The sequence below is a fragment of the Dendropsophus ebraccatus genome, chromosome 5 (assembly GCF_027789765.1).
Source record: "Dendropsophus ebraccatus isolate aDenEbr1 chromosome 5, aDenEbr1.pat, whole genome shotgun sequence".
NCBI lineage: Eukaryota > Metazoa > Chordata > Amphibia > Anura > Hylidae > Dendropsophus > Dendropsophus ebraccatus.
Window position 1 is genome coordinate 127,086,163 of NC_091458.1, and position 19,034 is coordinate 127,105,196.

The 19,034-nt window shown below is 41.9% G+C and overlaps 2 protein-coding genes across 3 annotated transcripts in view; one reads left to right on the plus strand and one right to left on the minus strand.

The window, feature by feature from the left end:
- Positions 1-460: 460 nt before the first annotated feature.
- Positions 461-12,968, minus strand: CRCP (CGRP receptor component). 2 transcript variants are annotated; one of them, XM_069971200.1, is made up of 7 exons: positions 12,900-12,968; positions 12,555-12,717; positions 8,942-8,978; positions 7,715-7,813; positions 3,816-3,910; positions 2,153-2,210; positions 461-783 (listed from the first exon to the last, which is right to left on the minus strand). In XM_069971200.1, exons 2-7 carry the CDS (start codon positions 12,593-12,595, stop codon positions 640-642), a joined length of 474 nt encoding a protein of 157 aa, XP_069827301.1. In that variant the 5' UTR covers positions 12,596-12,717; positions 12,900-12,968; the 3' UTR covers positions 461-639. The 2 variants fall into 2 exon arrangements, with proteins under 2 accessions (XP_069827301.1, XP_069827302.1); XM_069971201.1 differs by lacking the exons at positions 12,555-12,717; positions 12,900-12,968 and adding an exon at positions 11,091-11,348 and having other exon boundaries at positions 464-783.
- Positions 11,422-19,034, plus strand: part of ASL (argininosuccinate lyase) — a 33,766-nt gene continuing 26,153 nt past the window's right edge. Inside the window, exons 1-2 of the mRNA XM_069971199.1 lie at positions 11,422-11,486; positions 12,658-12,700. Coding sequence (XP_069827300.1) covers positions 12,689-12,700 — 12 coding nt within the window. The 5' untranslated portion in view covers positions 11,422-11,486; positions 12,658-12,688. The remainder of the gene's footprint in view (positions 11,487-12,657; positions 12,701-19,034) is intronic.

The following is a 19,034-nucleotide window of genomic DNA, read 5'->3' on the forward strand; positions in this document are numbered from 1 at the left end:
TTTTTTTTTTTTTTTTTTTTAACATTAGCAGCACGTTTTTTTTTCTTGAAACGCCACAAAGTTCACACGCTCGGTGCCAAGCTTATACCATGCACTGGGGGTCTGGTGGGACCATATTGCCTTCCCTCTGTGACGTGACTCCATTAGAATCATATTTAAGAAAGTAAAGAACCTCACAGGAACCTAATCATAAATCCATTTAACTCACCATAACAGAGCTACCCCTGGCCTGTCATTTGTAGATGTCCGTTACATTTTTTAATGCTTTCCTTTTAACAACTTTAACCATAAAGCAGACCTCAGGAACTTCGCGTATCAATGTCCAATCACTTCCCCCATCCGCTCCCATCACCATAGCCTTATATATGCAGAAAATAACCTTATCCCTCAGTAAGCTGCTAGTTTGTCCTATAAAAAGACAGGACAATACTGAGCCGTTTTCAGAGTAAATGCCAACAAAATGGAGACAAAATTGTGAGATTTTTATAGACTGATCTGCTAATAATAACACATGAAAAACAGGGATAAACAAATACAATAGTGAAAATACTATGCCTTAGTATAAAACATAAATTCAGTATGTAAAAGAAAGTAATTGGATTGATCATGACGCATGACATAAATAGTAAGAAGTCTTTATTATTCTTGTGGATTGGCATCTTCTTCCATTTCGGTTTGCTCCTGTGTCTCAGCTTCTGGGTCCCCAGGAAGAGTATTGGTGATTGTTTGAATGAGATGCTCGATCTGCTCCTCTGTCAGCCTTTCTTCACTTTCCTCCACCATCTAGTTAGAAGCAAGGATAGGTAGAGATTAATGGAATTTGTTTACAGAGCCCTGAATAGCAGGGGTCTGGGATAACGGTGTGACAATTCCTGTGGGAGCTACAATGGCGGCCATTTTGGTTGGTGGTCTCTGCCCTCAAAAATGAATGTTATTGTGGGTAGACCGTGCCGTATGGGCGGGGCTTCATGGCCATCATGCCCCATATCCCTGCCTACATCAGTGCTGCAGGCCTGCCCCTCAGTGATGTCATTGCCGCTTAGGCCCCAACATTATCATCATTGGGATGTGCCGAACTAGAGGCATAGGCCCCTCCCCCTCTGACGGCAGGATCATAGAGGGCTGTGCCTAGGCCTCTAGGGCAGCCCATTCCAATGACACCATGGAGGGGGAGGGTTTAGGCGCTAATGACTTCAAAGAGGGCCTACTGTGCCAATGTAGGCGGGGATATGGGACATGATGGCTGTGAAGCCCTGCCCATACGGCGAGGTCCACCAACAATAACATGCATTTTTGATGGTAGCAACCACCAAGAAATCCTTTACACTGTAAAGTATGAAATGTCCATAATATAAGCTTAAAGTGACTCTGTACCCACAATCTGTCCCCCCCTAAACCGCTTGTACCCTCAGATAGCTGCTTTTAATCCAAGATCTGTCCTGGGGTCCGTTCAGCAGGTGATGCAGCTATTGTCCTAAATAACTTTTAAACTGGCAGCCCCGTGCCCAAAGGCCGGGGCTTAGATTGTGTATGTATTAGGCTGGCACACCCTCTCTGTCCCTCCTCCCTGCCCTCTTCATCATTAGGAATGGTCCAGGCAGATTGTCTCCTATTCGTCAGCTGTGTGAATACTGAACATGGGCTGGATCGTTAAGGCACCTGTGCAATGTTCATACAGGAGAAAATGTTTCAGTGGCATTCCTAATGATGAAGAGGGTGGGGAGGAGGGACGGAGGGGTGCTGCAAGTTTAAAAGTTGTTCTTTAGGACAATAACTGCATCGCCTGCCGAACGGACCCCAGGACAGATCTTGGATTAAAAGCAGCTATCTGAAGGTACAAGTGGTTTGGGGAGGTCAGATTGTGAGTACACAGTCGCTTTAAGAAGAGTGCTGAGAACATTCTGAGCATAGAACGGAGTCTAAGGCACGGGCAGAGAGTCAAGCGGGAGTGCACGGGGGAGAGCGGCGCAATCCGCAGGATTTTATCCACAAGATTTCTGTAGTGTGAAAGCACCCTTACGCCAATCCCAGACACTGCATGTTGGTGTCAGCAGTACAACACAGCTGTCATCCGTCGCATATGGAGTGACACCAGCAAAATTACAACAGTATAACAGGGACATAAGCACGATTACAACAGTTCTGTACGTACCAGTTGAATTTCTACAGCAGTCATAGGTCGGTGGTTAAGTAGTTGCAGTTTTTCTGCTCTGCGGAAACAGAACAATTATTATTTTTTTACACCATTTTCATTATCAAATGAAATTTAGTTTATCAAATTGTGAAAAATGCAACTGTGTACTATTTCCCTTGGGTTTTCTACCATTTCTCACATCGTGACCCCACTCTGTATCCCCTTTGTGGTGTCATGATGTACATATACGTTGATAAGGTGTTAATACAAAAAAATATAGGTATACAATTATTTATTTTTATTGCTAGATTCAACTTCAAGGAAGTCATGTGCTGCATTATGGGATTTACAGCACCACTGAAGTACGGTCTACTCAGACATGCAACACTTGACATGTACTAGATTTGTTGGTTAATAATGTGCACAGAACAGGAAAGGTATTATGTAAGAAAAACTATAAAAGGGTTAAGGATTTAGCAGCCAACTTTTCATTATGCAAAACATGGGTTATTATTATTGTAGTTATATATATCTATATCGACCAGTTTTTATTTTATCAATATCTTGAGGTCTCCAGAACTTGACAAAGTATTCCAGATGTGGTCTCACTAGAGCTCTATACAGTACACCACCCGGAATATTAGCCCTATTGCACACTTTTGTGTCATCAGCAAACATACAAACGTCCAAAAGTCCATTCCTAACTTTGGCTGAAAAAAAATCTGTCAGACATATGTTGGTGCAATAGGGCCCTAACTTCTCTATCAGCTCTTTATGGGGAACTGTATCAAAGTCTTTGCTGAAGTCCAGATAGGCGATATCCACGGCAGCACCTTCATCCAGCACTTTTGTGACAGTGGAAGAAATTAATGAAATTTGTCTGACATTGTCTGCCTGCAGTAAAGCCATGCTGGTTTGGATCCATCAAATTGTTGAAGAGTTTTCATAATTTGTTGAACGTTGTCTTTAAACATGTTGAAATATAAATCGGCCACCGACCGTGCATGGCTATGCATAATAACCTTGCACGGCCAACGAGGAACAAAGTTTATACTTACGTGTCCAGCAGTCTTTTCCCTGCAGCCAGCTGACACTTCTGGCCCCATACTTGTACTGACAGGCCGTTCAGTCAATCACTGGCAAGAGCGCTGTCCAGTCGCGGCCAGTGATTGGCTGAGCGGCCTGTCACTGAAAAGAAGAGGAAGCATCAGAGGTGGCTGCGGGGAGCAGGAAACACAGGGAAAAGGTACCAGGACACAGGGGGAGCATGGGAAAGTTTAAACTTTATTCTTTTAATAAGCAAGGGCTGCACTAACGATATATATACACAGCCCTTGCTACACGATTGTCAAGCCATGTAATAGGCTGAGTAAGCGAGTGCTGATTTAGCAGATCGGTGCTCACTTTCACTGCTCATGTAACACTGTGTAACACAGACTTTATTCTCAGTCATGTACTGAAAGCTTCTTAAAGGAGTATATATAAAGATTCGAAAGAAAGAACTCTAGTGGCACTAGAGTTTATTTGCATATTCTTCTTCCCAGAATTCTCAGCGTAGCATGCACAGCCTAAAGTCATCACCCCTCACCCCATTTTATTCTAATAAACATTCTACCATTTTGCCATGTAAACAAAAGAAAGTGGGACTAAAAAGTCTTATGATTTACCCGTGATTACTCACTTGGTTAATTTATGTCCCTTCAAAGCAGTAAGGAACTCTTGCACTATTTCAGGATTTTGCCGTTGACAGGGACTGTTAGACAAGTATTTTAATGTCTAGGGAAAAAAAAAAAAAAAAAACAAAAAAAAAAAACAAAGTCATATAAAACTATTTTACACATAGACATTAAACATACGATAGATAAAATAAAAGGTTCAGAGGTTCAGCCCTGGACAAAACTCATCAACTGGTGGTCCAATGCATCCACAGGTTTACAAGGTCGGCATGTTGGCTTTGGTCAGATACAAATCCAAGGGTGATCGTGCCTTACACTGTACTTAGAGCACGCTACAAGAAATATGCAGTCTTATTTTTTTTTATTTTTTGTAAGGACAGTGTGTCCAATGTGATTGGTGAGACTTTACAGCTGTTATACACTCTGCTCCTTGCAGAGTACGGATGTCTGATATCCCGCAGCAGATGTAGACTCTCCTACTTAGATTACTACCTCTGGGCAACAGATCGCCCATTACAATACAGCTGGACAACATGCTCAAGTTCAGAGGTGTGTGAGGGATATCTACAATTACATGCAGCTCCAAAACACACATTATCGAATAAAATCTTCAACCCTGCAAGCATTGCCGTGATATATCACTGTGTCCCCTATAGGCTTATATTGTAGCGTGTTGTTCTTGGCAAGATAAGTAAAATTCTTGTTTGTTTCACATTGTAGAATGTAGATAGTCTGCTATATATTAACCTCAAGTAGACATTGTTTTACCATGGCTGCATGCTCGATAATGTCAGGATCTGAAGAAGGAAGGGGGGGTATCAAGCAGCGAGACCCCCCTCTAAGGCACTGGGGCGGCTTGCACACTGGATGCCACTGTAAAGTTGCTACTATTAATATTATTTCTAAAGGGCCCTTTCTTACTGAGCGCTATACATATAATAAGGGGTGAACACACAAAACCAAAATGAAAAATCAAGTACAAACTACATGAAGAAAGTAAATGATGGAGGACTCTGCCCACAAGGGCTCAGGACCGCTGCCATCTTTCTAGTTTTTTCACCAACATGTTGAAAGAAAAGAATCAGCCGACATTGTGCATGTTGGCTGATCACTGCCTGTAAACAGGAGCTATTACACCAAGTGATTATCTGCCATAGCGGTCAATGATTGCTTGGTGTAATATGGCCTTAACAGAGAGATGACATCGGGGCAGAGAGAAAGATTGGAGTGTTACCAGCACAGAAGCACAAAGATACTAAGGGTCCTTTTACAGGTACAGACAAACTGCGTAAAGCGACTCTGTACCCGCAATCCGCCCCTTACACACACACACACAACCCGATTGTACTGTCAGATAGCTGCTTTTATCCAAGATGTGTCCTGGGGTCCGTTCCGCAGGTGATACAGTTATTGTCCTAAAAAAACAACTTTTAAACTTGCAGCCCTGTGTCAAATTGACGTGGCCTAGAGTGTGTGTGCCCTAGGGTTGCACAGCCTCCCCATCCCTCCTCCCCACCCTCTTTATTATTAGGAATGCCTCTGGGCAAGATTTCTCCTAATCATCACTTGTTCTTTTACAATCCAGCACATGTGCAGTGTTCAGACATGTGCAGCGTTCAGACAAGTGATAAATAGGAAAAATCCTGCCCAGTGGCGTTCCTAATTATTAGGAGGGAGGGGAGGAGGGACGGAGAGGCGTTGCAGGCCTTGGGCACACACACTAGGCCATGCCAATTTGACACAGGGCTGCAAGTTTAAAAGTTGTTTTTAGGACAATAACTGCATCACCTGCCGAACGGACAGATCTTGGATAAAAAGCAGCTGACAGTACAAGTGGTTTGGGGTGAGCAGATTGTGGGTACAGAGTTGCTTTAAGCACTTGTTCAGCGAATGACAAGCTATGATTTTTTTCTTTTAAACGACAGGCATTTAGACATGAAGGTAAATCACTAAGAAAAGTTGTTAATGCGATTTTAATTACAATAGTATATGTTCATAATTGCGTTCATATATAAACTTTGAATAATCATAACTGCATTCGTACATATACTGCAAATGTTCATGATTGCGTTCCTATCTGTACACTGTGAACGATGAGCGTTTACACCAAAAGACTGGCAAACGATTAACAATGATTTTGAAGTTAGCTCAAAAGAAGCGATCAACGACATACAATTTTTTTGGTTCTTTGTTTGATCGTTACACCAGAAGATAATCGCTTAAATCTGAATGATTTAACAATTACATAGATCATTGGGCCGTGTAAAAGGATGAAAGTTTGCAGGAGGAGGGAATAAAGTTGGAAGTTTGTCTACAAAAGTTACAGACAACTCAGTAGGTTAATAAAAAAATAAAAATAAAACATACGTTTCCTAGGTATCTATAGAATATATATCAATGCTGCACATATGAGTAATGGATGAGACTATGGATGCTACTATGGTTAGTAGTTCAGCATAGCAGTAGCACAGGGCAGGATAAATCCTGGCTAGAAAATAAGCTACACAAAAATGAAGCTGGAGACCGGGATTTAGCTCTGTTCTTCATTGCATTTAGTGGCTTCCAGCAGGTAAGTAAATGGCTGTGGAGTGTTCACTACTGAAAGAAATGGCAAAGAAAGGTAGAGGAGCTGCTATGATTATGGAGCTAGTGGAGGAGGCCTGTTGTGACTAGCAGGAAAGTGAGAGGACATGCTGCGTCCAATGAAGAACTTTGGTGGGGCATTTAGGAAAGTGGAAAACAAAAACCATGTTGCATATCATACAATTTACTTTTATTAAAGAGCTTTCTTAATATGGCCACCAGGAAAACTTTAGTATTACATGTAATATATGGCAGGACAGCTTTCTGTTCTGGCTCATGGGAAGAGAACTCTGATAGGCAGCCCCCCTTCTATGGCATCCATACTTCCTAATAAAGTATATCAACTCTTCAATGCCGCTCTGTTTGTAAAACATGTCAGCTGCTGTTTACATCTGTTTGTATGGACAACTATGACTGTGCAACTAAATAAACATTATATTTATATATGTATACATATGTACATGTATATGTATACACACACACAAACACATATATACAATGGCCTCCATGTAAACATACATAAAGTAACAGCAATGCTCATCTGCTAACCATGCTTTGTCTAAGTATAAACTATTTCGATTTCTAATATCAGTTAAAGGATCTTTTCACTTTAATTTGACATAAACACTTACACTCTAAAATGATCGTCCTTTAGGTAACATGAGAATTTATTTCTACACTTAAGATATTGTGAGCAAAATAGAACTGTGGACTACAAAGTCCAAACACCAAGGAAAAACAGTAAATGATCACAGTCATAGGGCGCCCTCTATTGAAAATATTGGGGTATTACATGAGACTACAGTCTCAGCAAGGACTCATTACTGTATCTCTATGATCCATTCCACGTTCTTTAGCAAAATGGAGCTTGATCTAAGGTTCAGGGGGAAATATCAAAAGAGCAGGGTATTATATGAAATGTCTATAGAGAGCAGAGAAGTACTGTTCTCTCATGATGCAAACGCTCCTTGCTCCTAAGGAAAGGGTTATCCAGTAGAGATGAGCGAACCGGGTTCGGGTTTGAGTCCATCCGAACCCGAACTTTCGGCATTTGATTAGCTGGGGCTGCTGAACTTGGATAAAGCTCTAAGGTTGTCTGGAAAACATGGATACAGCCAATGACTATATCCATGTTTTCCACATAGCCTTAGAGCTTTATCCAACTTCAGCAGCCACCGCTAATCAAATGCCGAAAGTTCGGGTTCGGATGGACTCGAGCATGCTCAAGGTTCGCTCATCTCTAGTAATGTGTAATCCTCCCACTATGTGGACACAGGACGTATATTTACATAGACATCAACACCACAAATCCCAAACTCACCTCATACATGATGGTATTGAGATTCTGCTGTCCCACACTGTTCTTGTTTTTCCTTCCATCCCTTTGCTGAGCTTTTAGGTCAGTAAGTAACTGAAACACCTTTATAACAAGCAATAAAAAACATTCATAGTCACGAGTCAGGGAGTGGACAGGCTGATCCAGAGATGAAGGGACCTAAACCCCTCAATCACCTATCAATAACCGTTACCTTGTCCGCACAACTCTGCATTGCATGGACATCATAAAGGTAGCGTCAGCCTCCCCCCATGTCGTGACATAACAACTACTCAGGGGAAAATGCCTTCCGGAGGGGGCCCCAAGGCTGGTCCCACCGCTCACCACAGGCAGGGGGAGAGGTAGGTTCATACTTGTAATGACATCCACAGGATAAGTGATAAGCATTTAATCAGAGGGGGGGGTTCCATCCATTGCGACCCCAAACAATCACAATTCAAAGGGAGGTGGGCTACAGTATCCCAGCACCATCACTGCACAATGTGCAAAGCTGTGAAGTACTGTCTTTTATATATGGTATATGGGGGCACCATGGCACAGCAGATCGTGGAGGGGGGGGGGTTGGGCTTTGGCACATGTTCAGAGAGCTATGCACTGACATAAGCCAGCAATGCTGGGACATGTGGTTATGGCACATTGCTTACACTGAAACAACCCGCTTCTGTTAAAGGTGAACGAGCCACAATACAGCAGGAGCAAGGGGGCGGGGTAGATGAGTAGGGGGGTAAAATCATTACAATCATAACATGTTCAGCATCAGCTTTACTATGGGGTTAGCCTGGAAAACACCCTGACATACGTGTAAGATGAAACCCCCACTAACAACTAGTATGAGGTCCCGAGTCCCATTTTGCCTACTAACCAGCATGCTCATGGCGAGGGGGAGCCTGTATCGAGCAGCAGTGGAACATCTGTGCCGCTACTCCTATACAAACTCTAAGGGAGTTCCAGATCAATAGTTGATCGGTAGTCGGCTCTGTTTACTGTGCAGTGGCAGCACCAGGGTATTGCAGCCTCGACTCCTTTTCAAGTGAATGAGAACCAAAGCTGCCGTACACCCACGCCAACCCTAGGGAACAAAGGAAACTGCTAATGGCTCTGTTCTCACTATAGTGCACGTAGTGGATAGGCTATCAGTTACTACTCTGGATAACCTCTATAAGGTTTAATAGTAACTATTCACAGCACGCAAATAACTGTGTATGAACGTACCTCAAAATTGCTTAGCAGGGCGGCATTTGAGTCTTTCCTAAAAATAAAAAAAAATACCAGTTACTACTGTGATACGGTATTAGAAAATGTAAGTCAATCTACAATTCACAATAAGAGGTGTGTGTAAAGCGCCATCTCTACTGCTTTGTGTTTACAGTGAACACCTACTGACCACACCTGTCATACATTTGCACTGGTAGAGCTCTACATTGAGCGTCCCATGCTTCATATGTACAGCACAGGAGCTGCTGATCCCAGCAATTTAACCTCTTAGATGCTGCTGTCAATAGGGACCATGGCATCCAAACAAATAGTGGTCACTCTATCAATCCAAGAGAAAAGCGGCTTATTAGAGAGGAGCAAACATGAAGCACAATCAGGTTCCCCCGAACCCAAACTCTTGGCATTTGATAAGCAGCAGCAGAGGAAAAGGCCCTAAGGCTGCCTGGAAAACAAGGATACAGAAATAGGCCGTATCCATGTTTTCCAGGACTCCCTAGGACTGCATCCAGCTCCTTCAGCCATCAGATGCAGAGTGTTCGGACAAACCTGCTTGAGGTTCGCTCATCTCTACTGCTTACAGGTGGGTGCATCTTAAGGTGGCTTGCTTGGTTTGTCAGTAACTCGTAAAGACTAGAATGATGGATGTGAACACTGGCTAAAAACAAAACAAAAAACAAACAAACACAGATCAAAAGTTTTACCATACTATGTCTTTGGTTATATAACCCCTTTAAAGGGCTTGCCCTATCATTAAAAAAAAAAAAGAACTCCAATAAAGGCTGGAGTGTCCTTAAGCCTAGGGTCACACACCATAACAATAAAAGAAAAATACATCCATAAAATGAGAGAAAAATAAGTAAATAATATATTGATAAATTTCCCTCAAAAGTTTTCAGGCTTTGCTGAGGTTAGAGCAGTTTTCCCAAAAATCCAGGTCCATATTTACAGACAGCCCTAAGGGTACTATTAGACGGGCCAGTAGGGGCCCAATAACAAGTGTAAACAAGCGCTGATCTGCTAGATCACGGTGCACGGTCGGCGCCCGACAATTATAGGTTCAAAGATCAGCCGATGATCATTGTATTTATTACAAGGAGCGATAATCGGCCTGATTATCCTTCAGTGTAATAGTACCCCAAGGTTACCTTTATACACGCACAGGGGATTTCACGCTGTGGATCCAGTGCATCCCTATATGTAAGTTAACCCCCCAGCGACCAGCGCATACATCACCTCCTCTCCGGCTTGCTTCGGGGGTTCTCGGCTGGACGTCCCGCTCAGCCAATGAGTGGCTGCGGTGGGGCAGTGCACTGATTGGCTGAGCGGGACCAGCAGATACCGGGAACCCCTGAAGCAAGCCAGAACGGGGAGGAGGTGATGTGTGCTCCAGCCAGCGGGTGGGGGCTGTCACTTACATACTCACAGTGGGATGTCAATACTGCTGCGAGTATGTATACTATTTGAAAATTAAAGGGAACGCGTAGCATAAAATCCTCTGCGCATACGGTACATGTGAATCCACCCTAAAAGGATTTTCTGATTTTTTTTATTTTTTTTTAAGTGACCATGGATAAAAAATTTAAAAAAAAGAAGCTATACTGGGCAATTATTAAAGGGGTTGATTACCAAAAAATGTTTTCTTTCAAATCAACAGAACGTATCAGAGATTTGTAATTTATTTCTAATAAAAAAAAAATCTCGTCTTCAAGTACAGCTGCTGTATGTCCTGCAGGAAGTGGTGTTTTCTTTCCAGTCTGATGCAGTGCTCTCTGCTGCCACCTCTGTCCATGACAGGAGCAAATTCCCATAGAAAACCCTTCCTGCTCTCCAGACGTAAAATACCTCTTCCTGCAGGACATCCAGCAGCTGATAAGTACTGGGAGATTTTTTTAATAGAAGTATCAATCCTGGGATAACCCTTTGGATAGGTTGTAGTACTAAGTACTACAGTACTGTTGTAGGAATAAGTACTTATTATCCCCCAGTCTCCTGCTCTCTTGTGAACGCGGCACCGCAGCTTGTGAACAGACCCTTACAGCTCACGCACAATACAGACGAGTGACCCCTGTAGATCCCTAGCTATATGTACGCACCCTCACCGTATAACACGCCGCTACCCACGAGTATAAACAACAACACATCTTACACTTCCATGCTGCCGAGTCCGGGCGGTGTCACACCATATTCCTTCCCCCGGAAACTACACTCAGACACAACGTTCCGCTCCCTAAACAAAGCCGACTGTTTGGTTTACAGCAAAGCAACCGGCAGGAGATTAGAGCGATCCTCAGGAGGACAGAATAGTCGCCATTGCAGCTGTCCCCCATACATTAGAGTAGTCAGGAGGACCTCGCGACGTCACGTGTTAGGGTATTTGGAGCCTCAGCCCGTACCGCAGGCAGCCGCCCCACCCCTGATTGGGCCCTGAGACAGGAGAGGGCGGGGTATGCGTGACGTCACGCCCAGGAGGCGTCACCTGTCAGTGTCAGGTTGTGCGGCCGGAGGTGCGCTGACCACTTGCTGGAGGTCTCCTCGTAGTCAGGTGAGTGATGGTGTATGAGTGCTGTGTCTACTGCTACTATAACTCCCATTATGCCCTGATGGAAAAGCCATACATCAGCATAGAACACGGGGAGGGAGCCTTGGCTCTCCAGCTGTTGCAAAACTACAACTCCCATCATACCTAAGCTAAAGCTTTGGCTGACCAGGCATGATGGGAGTTGTAGTTTTACAACAGCTGGTGAGCCAAGGTTCCCTCCCCCTGACTTTAAGGAACATTCAGGACATGAGAGATAGGGGCTGAAGAAGGACCCCATTACACTTCTGGCTTCTTATGATTGGTGGGGTGTAGGTGCTGAGACCCCCGCTGGTCACTTGGATGGGCACTACTTTGCTTTGCTCATAAAAGCATTGGGAACATTATACTTAGTTAAAGCCTATGAGACTTTCTGCAAATCCGTAGAGCTGAGCAGAAAAACAAAGCGTTCTAGTGATCTGTGAGGGGTCTTAGGGCACTAATACACAGAGCGATAATCTGCAGAATCAGATCAGATTATCGCTTTGTGTAATAAATGGAGAAACGATCATCAGGTGATCATTGTTGTTCAAACTTGCTTAAAAATGATCAGACGCTGGCCATGGATCACTAAATATAGTGGTGTATGGCTGACGACTGATGACACTGTAAAAATAATAAACTTATACTTATCTATTCTCCCCATTGTCTTGCAGCCTTTCAACCATGTTCCCAGCTCACTGCTGACGCTTCTGGATGGGATAAACGTTAATTTTATTGAATTGGGATGAAGTGCATCCGTGTGCACCCGCATTCCAATTCACCATAGAACACAATGGAGAGTGTGTCTGGAGCCGCACTCTCCATTGTTTAAACTGACATGTCTGTGCGGCCGCTAATCAATGAATAGCCGCCGCACAAAACTGACATGTCAGTTTTCAGTGCGGCCGGTTGGAATCCTGGCCGGTGTGTATACTATGTGTATACACTCCAGCCGGGATTCCCTTTGACTTCTATGGCAATCTATGACTTCTGGCAATTTGCAACAAGGGCCGAGATTAATATAAAAGATACGTTGTGTGAACATAGCCTAACCTTGTACTTGGAAGATGAAAATATTTCTCCTGGCAGTCCATCTCCAATAGACTCTTCTATAAAATCCAAATTACCTCAGATGTATGTATTTTTTTTTTTTCAGGCTCTTACAGCTTTGAAGAACATACATCAGAATGGCAGCAGAGGTAAGTCTTGTAATACTCTGAAAGTTAGAAAATTGTTTCAAGCACGTTTTGCCAGTTTGACATTTAGCGTCAAGTAAAGTATCACTGTCCTTATAACTTTCAAAATCTAAATCAACAGTAGATGTGATATAAAGCAAGTTTGCAATTTACATTAATTATTTTTTGTTGTTATCATGCTGTATAACAAAGCTGTACTTACCAGAAATCCAGGTCCAGTCTCCTACAGGCAGATTTTCTGACTTGTGTTGGTTGAAAAACAACAGACTAAACACAGGAATTCTGGCCAGTACAGAGAGTCACGGCTCAATGTGTCCGACAATCACATGACTGCCTTCTCTCTGTGAGCGCTCAGATGGACGGGGACACACCAGACTTACTGTTTTCTGACTATTTCATGTTTTTTGAGAAAAAAAGTCAGAAAACAGGAAGTGCCGTGTTTTCAATGATAACTAAAAATAAATTGCCAACTTGCTTTATATCACGTCTACCGTTTATTTAGATTTTGAAAGTTATAACGACGGTGACACTTTAAAGCTTAATGTCTTAGGGCCCTATTACATGAAAAGGTTATTCTGCAAAAAAACTGTTATATCATTTGATTTTAAGTGAATGTAAGTTTTGGTGTGTATGTAGGCAACGATCAAACTACTAAGGAAAATTCGTTTGTGGCTGATCGTATCTTTTGAGGTTACCACAAAATCGGTCGCAAATCTTTTGCTGTATGTACATATTGTATGATCGTTATTACTATTGTTCTTATACTTATATACTAGATTATACAAACGATTGTAATTCTGATCGTAATTAACGAATATTGCTCCATGTATTATGACGAATGATTTCAGGTCGTTCATAAACGCGATCATTTGCAATAGTTTAAAAAACAAAAACAAAAAAAATGTTTTGTCTATCTTACATACACAGAATATATTTCTCCAATCACAGCTACATTATAAAATGCTTAAAGTGAATCTGTTACCCCCTGACCACGTACCAAGCTGGCCACATGACGTGATAGATATCAGTAAAAGAACTCAGAAAATACCTATGTTGCCTGTGTCTGTTTGTTTGTTTTTTTATTTTTTTTTTATTTTAATAAAAAATCGTTTAAATCGGAAAATCCCTGTAAGGGCTCAGCTACACTAGCGTTTTTCTTTGTTTCTAACGGATCCGTCTATATTAATTAAACGGATCAGCATAAACTGATGAGCAGACTGATGCAAACTGATTGCAAAATGTTCATCTTTTTTTAATGGTCCGTTTGTATTTTGGCTTAAAAAAAACCGACTTTTGTACATCAGTTTGCATCCGTTTGCATCAGTCAGCATCCGTTTTTCTATCCGTTTATTTTTCTTCTTTGGTTTCTTGCTGCTTCTGCGCATGCTCAGTGCAAAAACGGATGAAAAAAAATGGATGTGAACGGAAATACCTTCCGTTTTAGATCCGTCCTCATTGACTACAATGTAAAAAAAAAACGGAAGCGGAAAGAAAAATACTGCAAACACTATTTTTTCTTCCGTTCAAAAAAACGGATCTTGAACGGATTGCATGCAAACGGAGCACAATTAGGGCCAACGGAGCACACTAAAATATCATGGGAGTCTATGGGGATTTTAACGGATCCGACAGTCTCCGTTTTGCTTACTCCAAAACGGAAAAGGTAGAAGGAATGGTGCCGGATGGTCAAACGCTAATGTGAACATAGCCTAACAAAGGCATTTTTTATGAAAATAAAACATAGGCACAGGTATTTTCTGAATGCTATTATTATTATTATTATTATTATTATTATTATTATTATTATTATCTATCCAGCAGCGCTGGCAGATCAGTAGGTAGTTAGGGGTTGATAGCTTTACTTAAAAAAAACAAAAAAAAAACACTTTAACCCTTTGTTATTCAGTAAAGCATGCTGGTGCTTGCCTAGTATAAAATATGTGTGTTAAGAATGAATGATCCTACCATTTACTTATTAAGCGAGGTAAGTGACTGCCAACATAGTTTATACTACAGAACAAGTATAACAAACCAAAAAATAGTTAATATAAACCAGTGATGCAACCTGAGAGCCCAAGCAGAAAAAATCACTTAAAGACAATCGCTGTAATAACTAAACACTATGGTTACAAAATAGGTGAAATAGAAGTCACTGATGAATTCCCACTATTTATGTTCAGTTATTAAACACACACACACATAAATATATATATATATATATATATATATATATATATATATATATATATATATATATAAAACCTCTGGGCCTCTGTGAAGGAGCAGGGATTCGTGTACATACCGAGCAATGAAGCGTACATTGCATGCCTCACTGCTCAGTGATCATTTGCTGGGCTGGATGCAGAGTTGCTAACTCAGAGAATGTAAGTGGACATGCTTTTACTTTCGGGTGGCCCGACACTTTCCCCAGGCAGGGACCAGTAAATTTGAACTGAGTGGTGTGGCATACAGTGTTCTAAAGCAAATTATAAAACTCACATTAAATTTGGTTTATTCTGAATTGATTTGCTCATCTCTATTGATACCTCACTTCATCATCAATTTGTATAGGGGAAGGAAATGGGTAACAAATATATTAATATATAAAGGTTATATAGGTTAAATGAGAACTCCAGCAATCCCATTAAAAGAATGCACAAAAAGCATATAGGTGCACTCACCTATCCCCCGCCGATTGACACCTTTCCCACTTGTCTACACTGCTCTTAACCCCAGATTCTAACTTTTTCATGATGGCACCTGGCCAGGAAACTACATATCCCAGCAGGAGGAGTTGAAAAGAAACAACAGTGTCTCCTTCCCCTTGTACTTCTCAGGAGATGCTGTTATTTCCCCGCCCCTTGGCCAGGTGATCACTGTGTGATGTCAGTGGTGGGCGGGATTACAGCTTGCCTGGCAAAAGAAGAGACAGACAGAGATTATGTGACCTCTGTCTCAGAAGGGAGGTGGAGGACAGAGGAGTGGAGACAGAGTGGACCAGGAAGTGAGGATTTTTAGCTGTTTCAGGGTGTAAGTCAGGATGTACTGCAGACAAATGGACCAGTTTGTGTAATAGAAGCCTATTACAAGCATGCTTAGATTATGACTGGAGATTGATTGATTTAACTTGAGTTCCCCTTTAAAAAAGATTTAAGGAGGGAAGTGTTTTTAATAACAAACTAACCACAAGAACAAGGGGCTAAATCTGTGATTAGCTGGGGAGAAGATCAGAAGCTACATGAGAAAATATTAGCTTACAGGAAAATGTATGCATCACGTCTCCATTTATTGATCATGACACTTGGCTACCGACAGCAGCTCCGATAGACAGTAAATGGAGCGATGTGGATGGGGGATTAATGTTATTGGATGGAATACTGGAATAAATATGAACGGGGTAAACATGTATCCATCTTAAGACATAAATAAAAAATACCTAATAAAAGCCAGACTAGATGAACCATGTGGTCTTTTTTCTGACAAAAATCTTTAATGTTTTTATACAAAAAGGAAAAGCTTCAGTAGCCGAGGGTATGATACACTTGTTGTTCTACATCTGTGCTACAACCATAATGTGCGCAAGCTGGAAGAACATGAAGAAGATGTTAGTACACATGTTGTGACTGATCTAGTTACTATATAGGTCAGGCCTGTAAACCATATGTTATATAGATCACTTTCAAGTGTCACAGAATATGCCAATTTAAGTAGTTTAAATGGATTATCCAGCAAAATCTTTTTCTTTCAAATCAACTGGTTATATAGTTATTTATGTCTGTTTAAAAATATTATGCCCTCCAGTACTTATCATCTGCTGTATGTCCTGCAGGAAGTGGTATTTTCTTTTCAGTCTGACACAGTGCTGTCTCCTGACATCTCTGTCCCAGACAGGAACTGTCCAGAGCAGGAGAGGTTTTCTATGGGAATTTGCTGCTACTCTGGGCAGTTCCTGTCTGGGACAGAGGTGGCAGCAGAGAACACTGTGTCAGACTGAAAAGAAAATACCAGGACATACAGCATAAAGACGGGTGCATCTTATCGATTCTGTCTATCTCATCAATGTATCTATGTTGAGCTCAGTCCTGGATACACAACCAGGTGCCCAGTTAGTCCTGTGACACGTCTTACACAATAGATGTCAGTCACTTGATCCGAACGTCTGACTTTGTTGTTCTACATCCATTCTGAGAGCACTGTTTTTATTGAGGTGTAAAAGAGAGATGTCACTAAAATGTTGAAATAGCACATGATGTTCTGGCAGTGTATAAGGTTGTACAAACTCCAACATTGCATTCTGTTATCCTTTGATAGTTGACATTGCAAAAGTACCGTATATTAGCACCAAGAAAATAAAAAGGTACCGACAGACGCACATAGAGAAGAACTGCAAGAACAGTTAAAGGAGAAGTCCGGTGAAAATTTTTATTAAACTATTGTATTGCCCCCCAAAAGTTATACAAATCCCCAATATACACTTATTACGGGAAATACTTATAAAGTGCTTTTTTCCCTGCACTTACTGCTGCATCAAGACTTCAGTTCCTGGATAAAATGGTGATGTCACTTCCTGGATAAAATGGTGATGTCACGACCCGACTCCCAGAGCTGTGCGCGCTGTGGCTGCTGGAGAGGATGATGGCAGGGGGACACTGAGGGGCACAGGGCACTGGAGGAACACCGAGCATCCCTCTGCCACCATCCTCTCCAGCAGCCACAGCCCGCACAGCTCTGGGAGTCGGGTCGTGACATCACCATTTTATCCAGGAAGTGACATCACCCTGTTATCCAGGAAGTGAAGCCTTGATGCAGTAGTAAGTGCAGGGAAAAAAGCAATTTATAAGCATTTCACGTAATAAATGTATATTGGGGATTTGTATAACTTTAGGGGGGCAATACAATACTTTAATAAAAACTTTCACTGGACTTCTCCTTTAAAGTTGGAGAGTAGAACTCTGTAGGCTCACCTTAGGTGGTCGTGTTCCGAGCACAGCACCGCCAGATGCATGGGGGGAGCGGGAGAAGCTTCCAGCCGTCTGCAGCCCTTCCACAGATCTACTGTATGTTGCAGGATTAGGAAATGTAGGGAAGCAGTGCACTGGTTGAGGTCTGCCAGTGTCAGGTCCCGGAAGTCTCAGGTACTAATCGGCAAGTCAGTCCACTACTGCATAAAGGATTTGGCAAGTAGTGGTGTAAAGTAAGTAGTTTATTAGTAGACAACTCGTTTCAGAGTAGCCTCCTAGACCTGATGAAGCAGGCCACTCAGAAACGCGTTGTCTATTAATAAACTACTTATTTTAGACAACTACTCACCAAATCCTTTATGCAGTAATGGACTGACTTGCCGATCAGCGCCTGAGACTCCTGGGACCTGACACTGGCAGACCTCAACCAGTGTATTGCTTCTGTATATTAGCACCAAGTGCATTATACTTTGTACAATAAGTGTTTTGTTTGTCTGTTTGCATTCTTCCTCCAAAATCAGAAATGAATCATCCGATATATACACCCAAGCATGGTTTGGCCACTTTATAGTAAAATAGTTCAGTGTACAGTTAGTGTATTAGTAAGTGTATTCACATTACTTACTGACAGCAGCTCCCTGTGTACCTCATAGAGCTAAAATCAGACTCCTCTCCTCCAAGCTGTGCTGCTCTGCTCTCTGGTAAGTCTGTCCATAAGATGTGACCATGCCCCCCCCCCAATTGTCCTCCATATACAGGCTCAGTGGTGGACAATGGGGGCGGGGCATGGTCACATGCTCCTCCATGTCGGCCATCTTATGGACAGAAACACCACAGAGTAGGACAGCACAGCCTAAAGGAGGGGAGTCTGATTTTAGCTCTATGAGGTACACAGGGAGCTGCTGTTAGTATATACAGTAAATACACTTATTAATACTGTACACTGAACAATTTTAACTATAAAGTGGCCAACCCCTTTAAATGACTGATGCAAAATATTTTACCCCTATTTTACTAAAATTCGTTCTGTCACTAAGACAAACACTTTGGAAAAAAAAGAGGGAAGGTGCTCACTGCCACCAATTAAAACTTCTGACATAAGTCTGTAAGACATCGGAAGTTTTTTTCTGGAAAGATACTTAAAGTGTTACTGATTTGAAAACGACTTTTCACATGTAATAGAGACACGAGAGCTTGTTCTTTCCTTTTTATTTTAGTTTTGTTTAAATTATTTGCTTATTTTACTTTTTATATATTGCTTAGTTTGCACCCAGTATAGAGACATGATAGAGAACCGTATGATTGCTTCCCCCCCCCTCTTTTTATTACTTTTTTTCTGTTGGCAAAATTCCTTACCGAATATTCTGCATAAACTG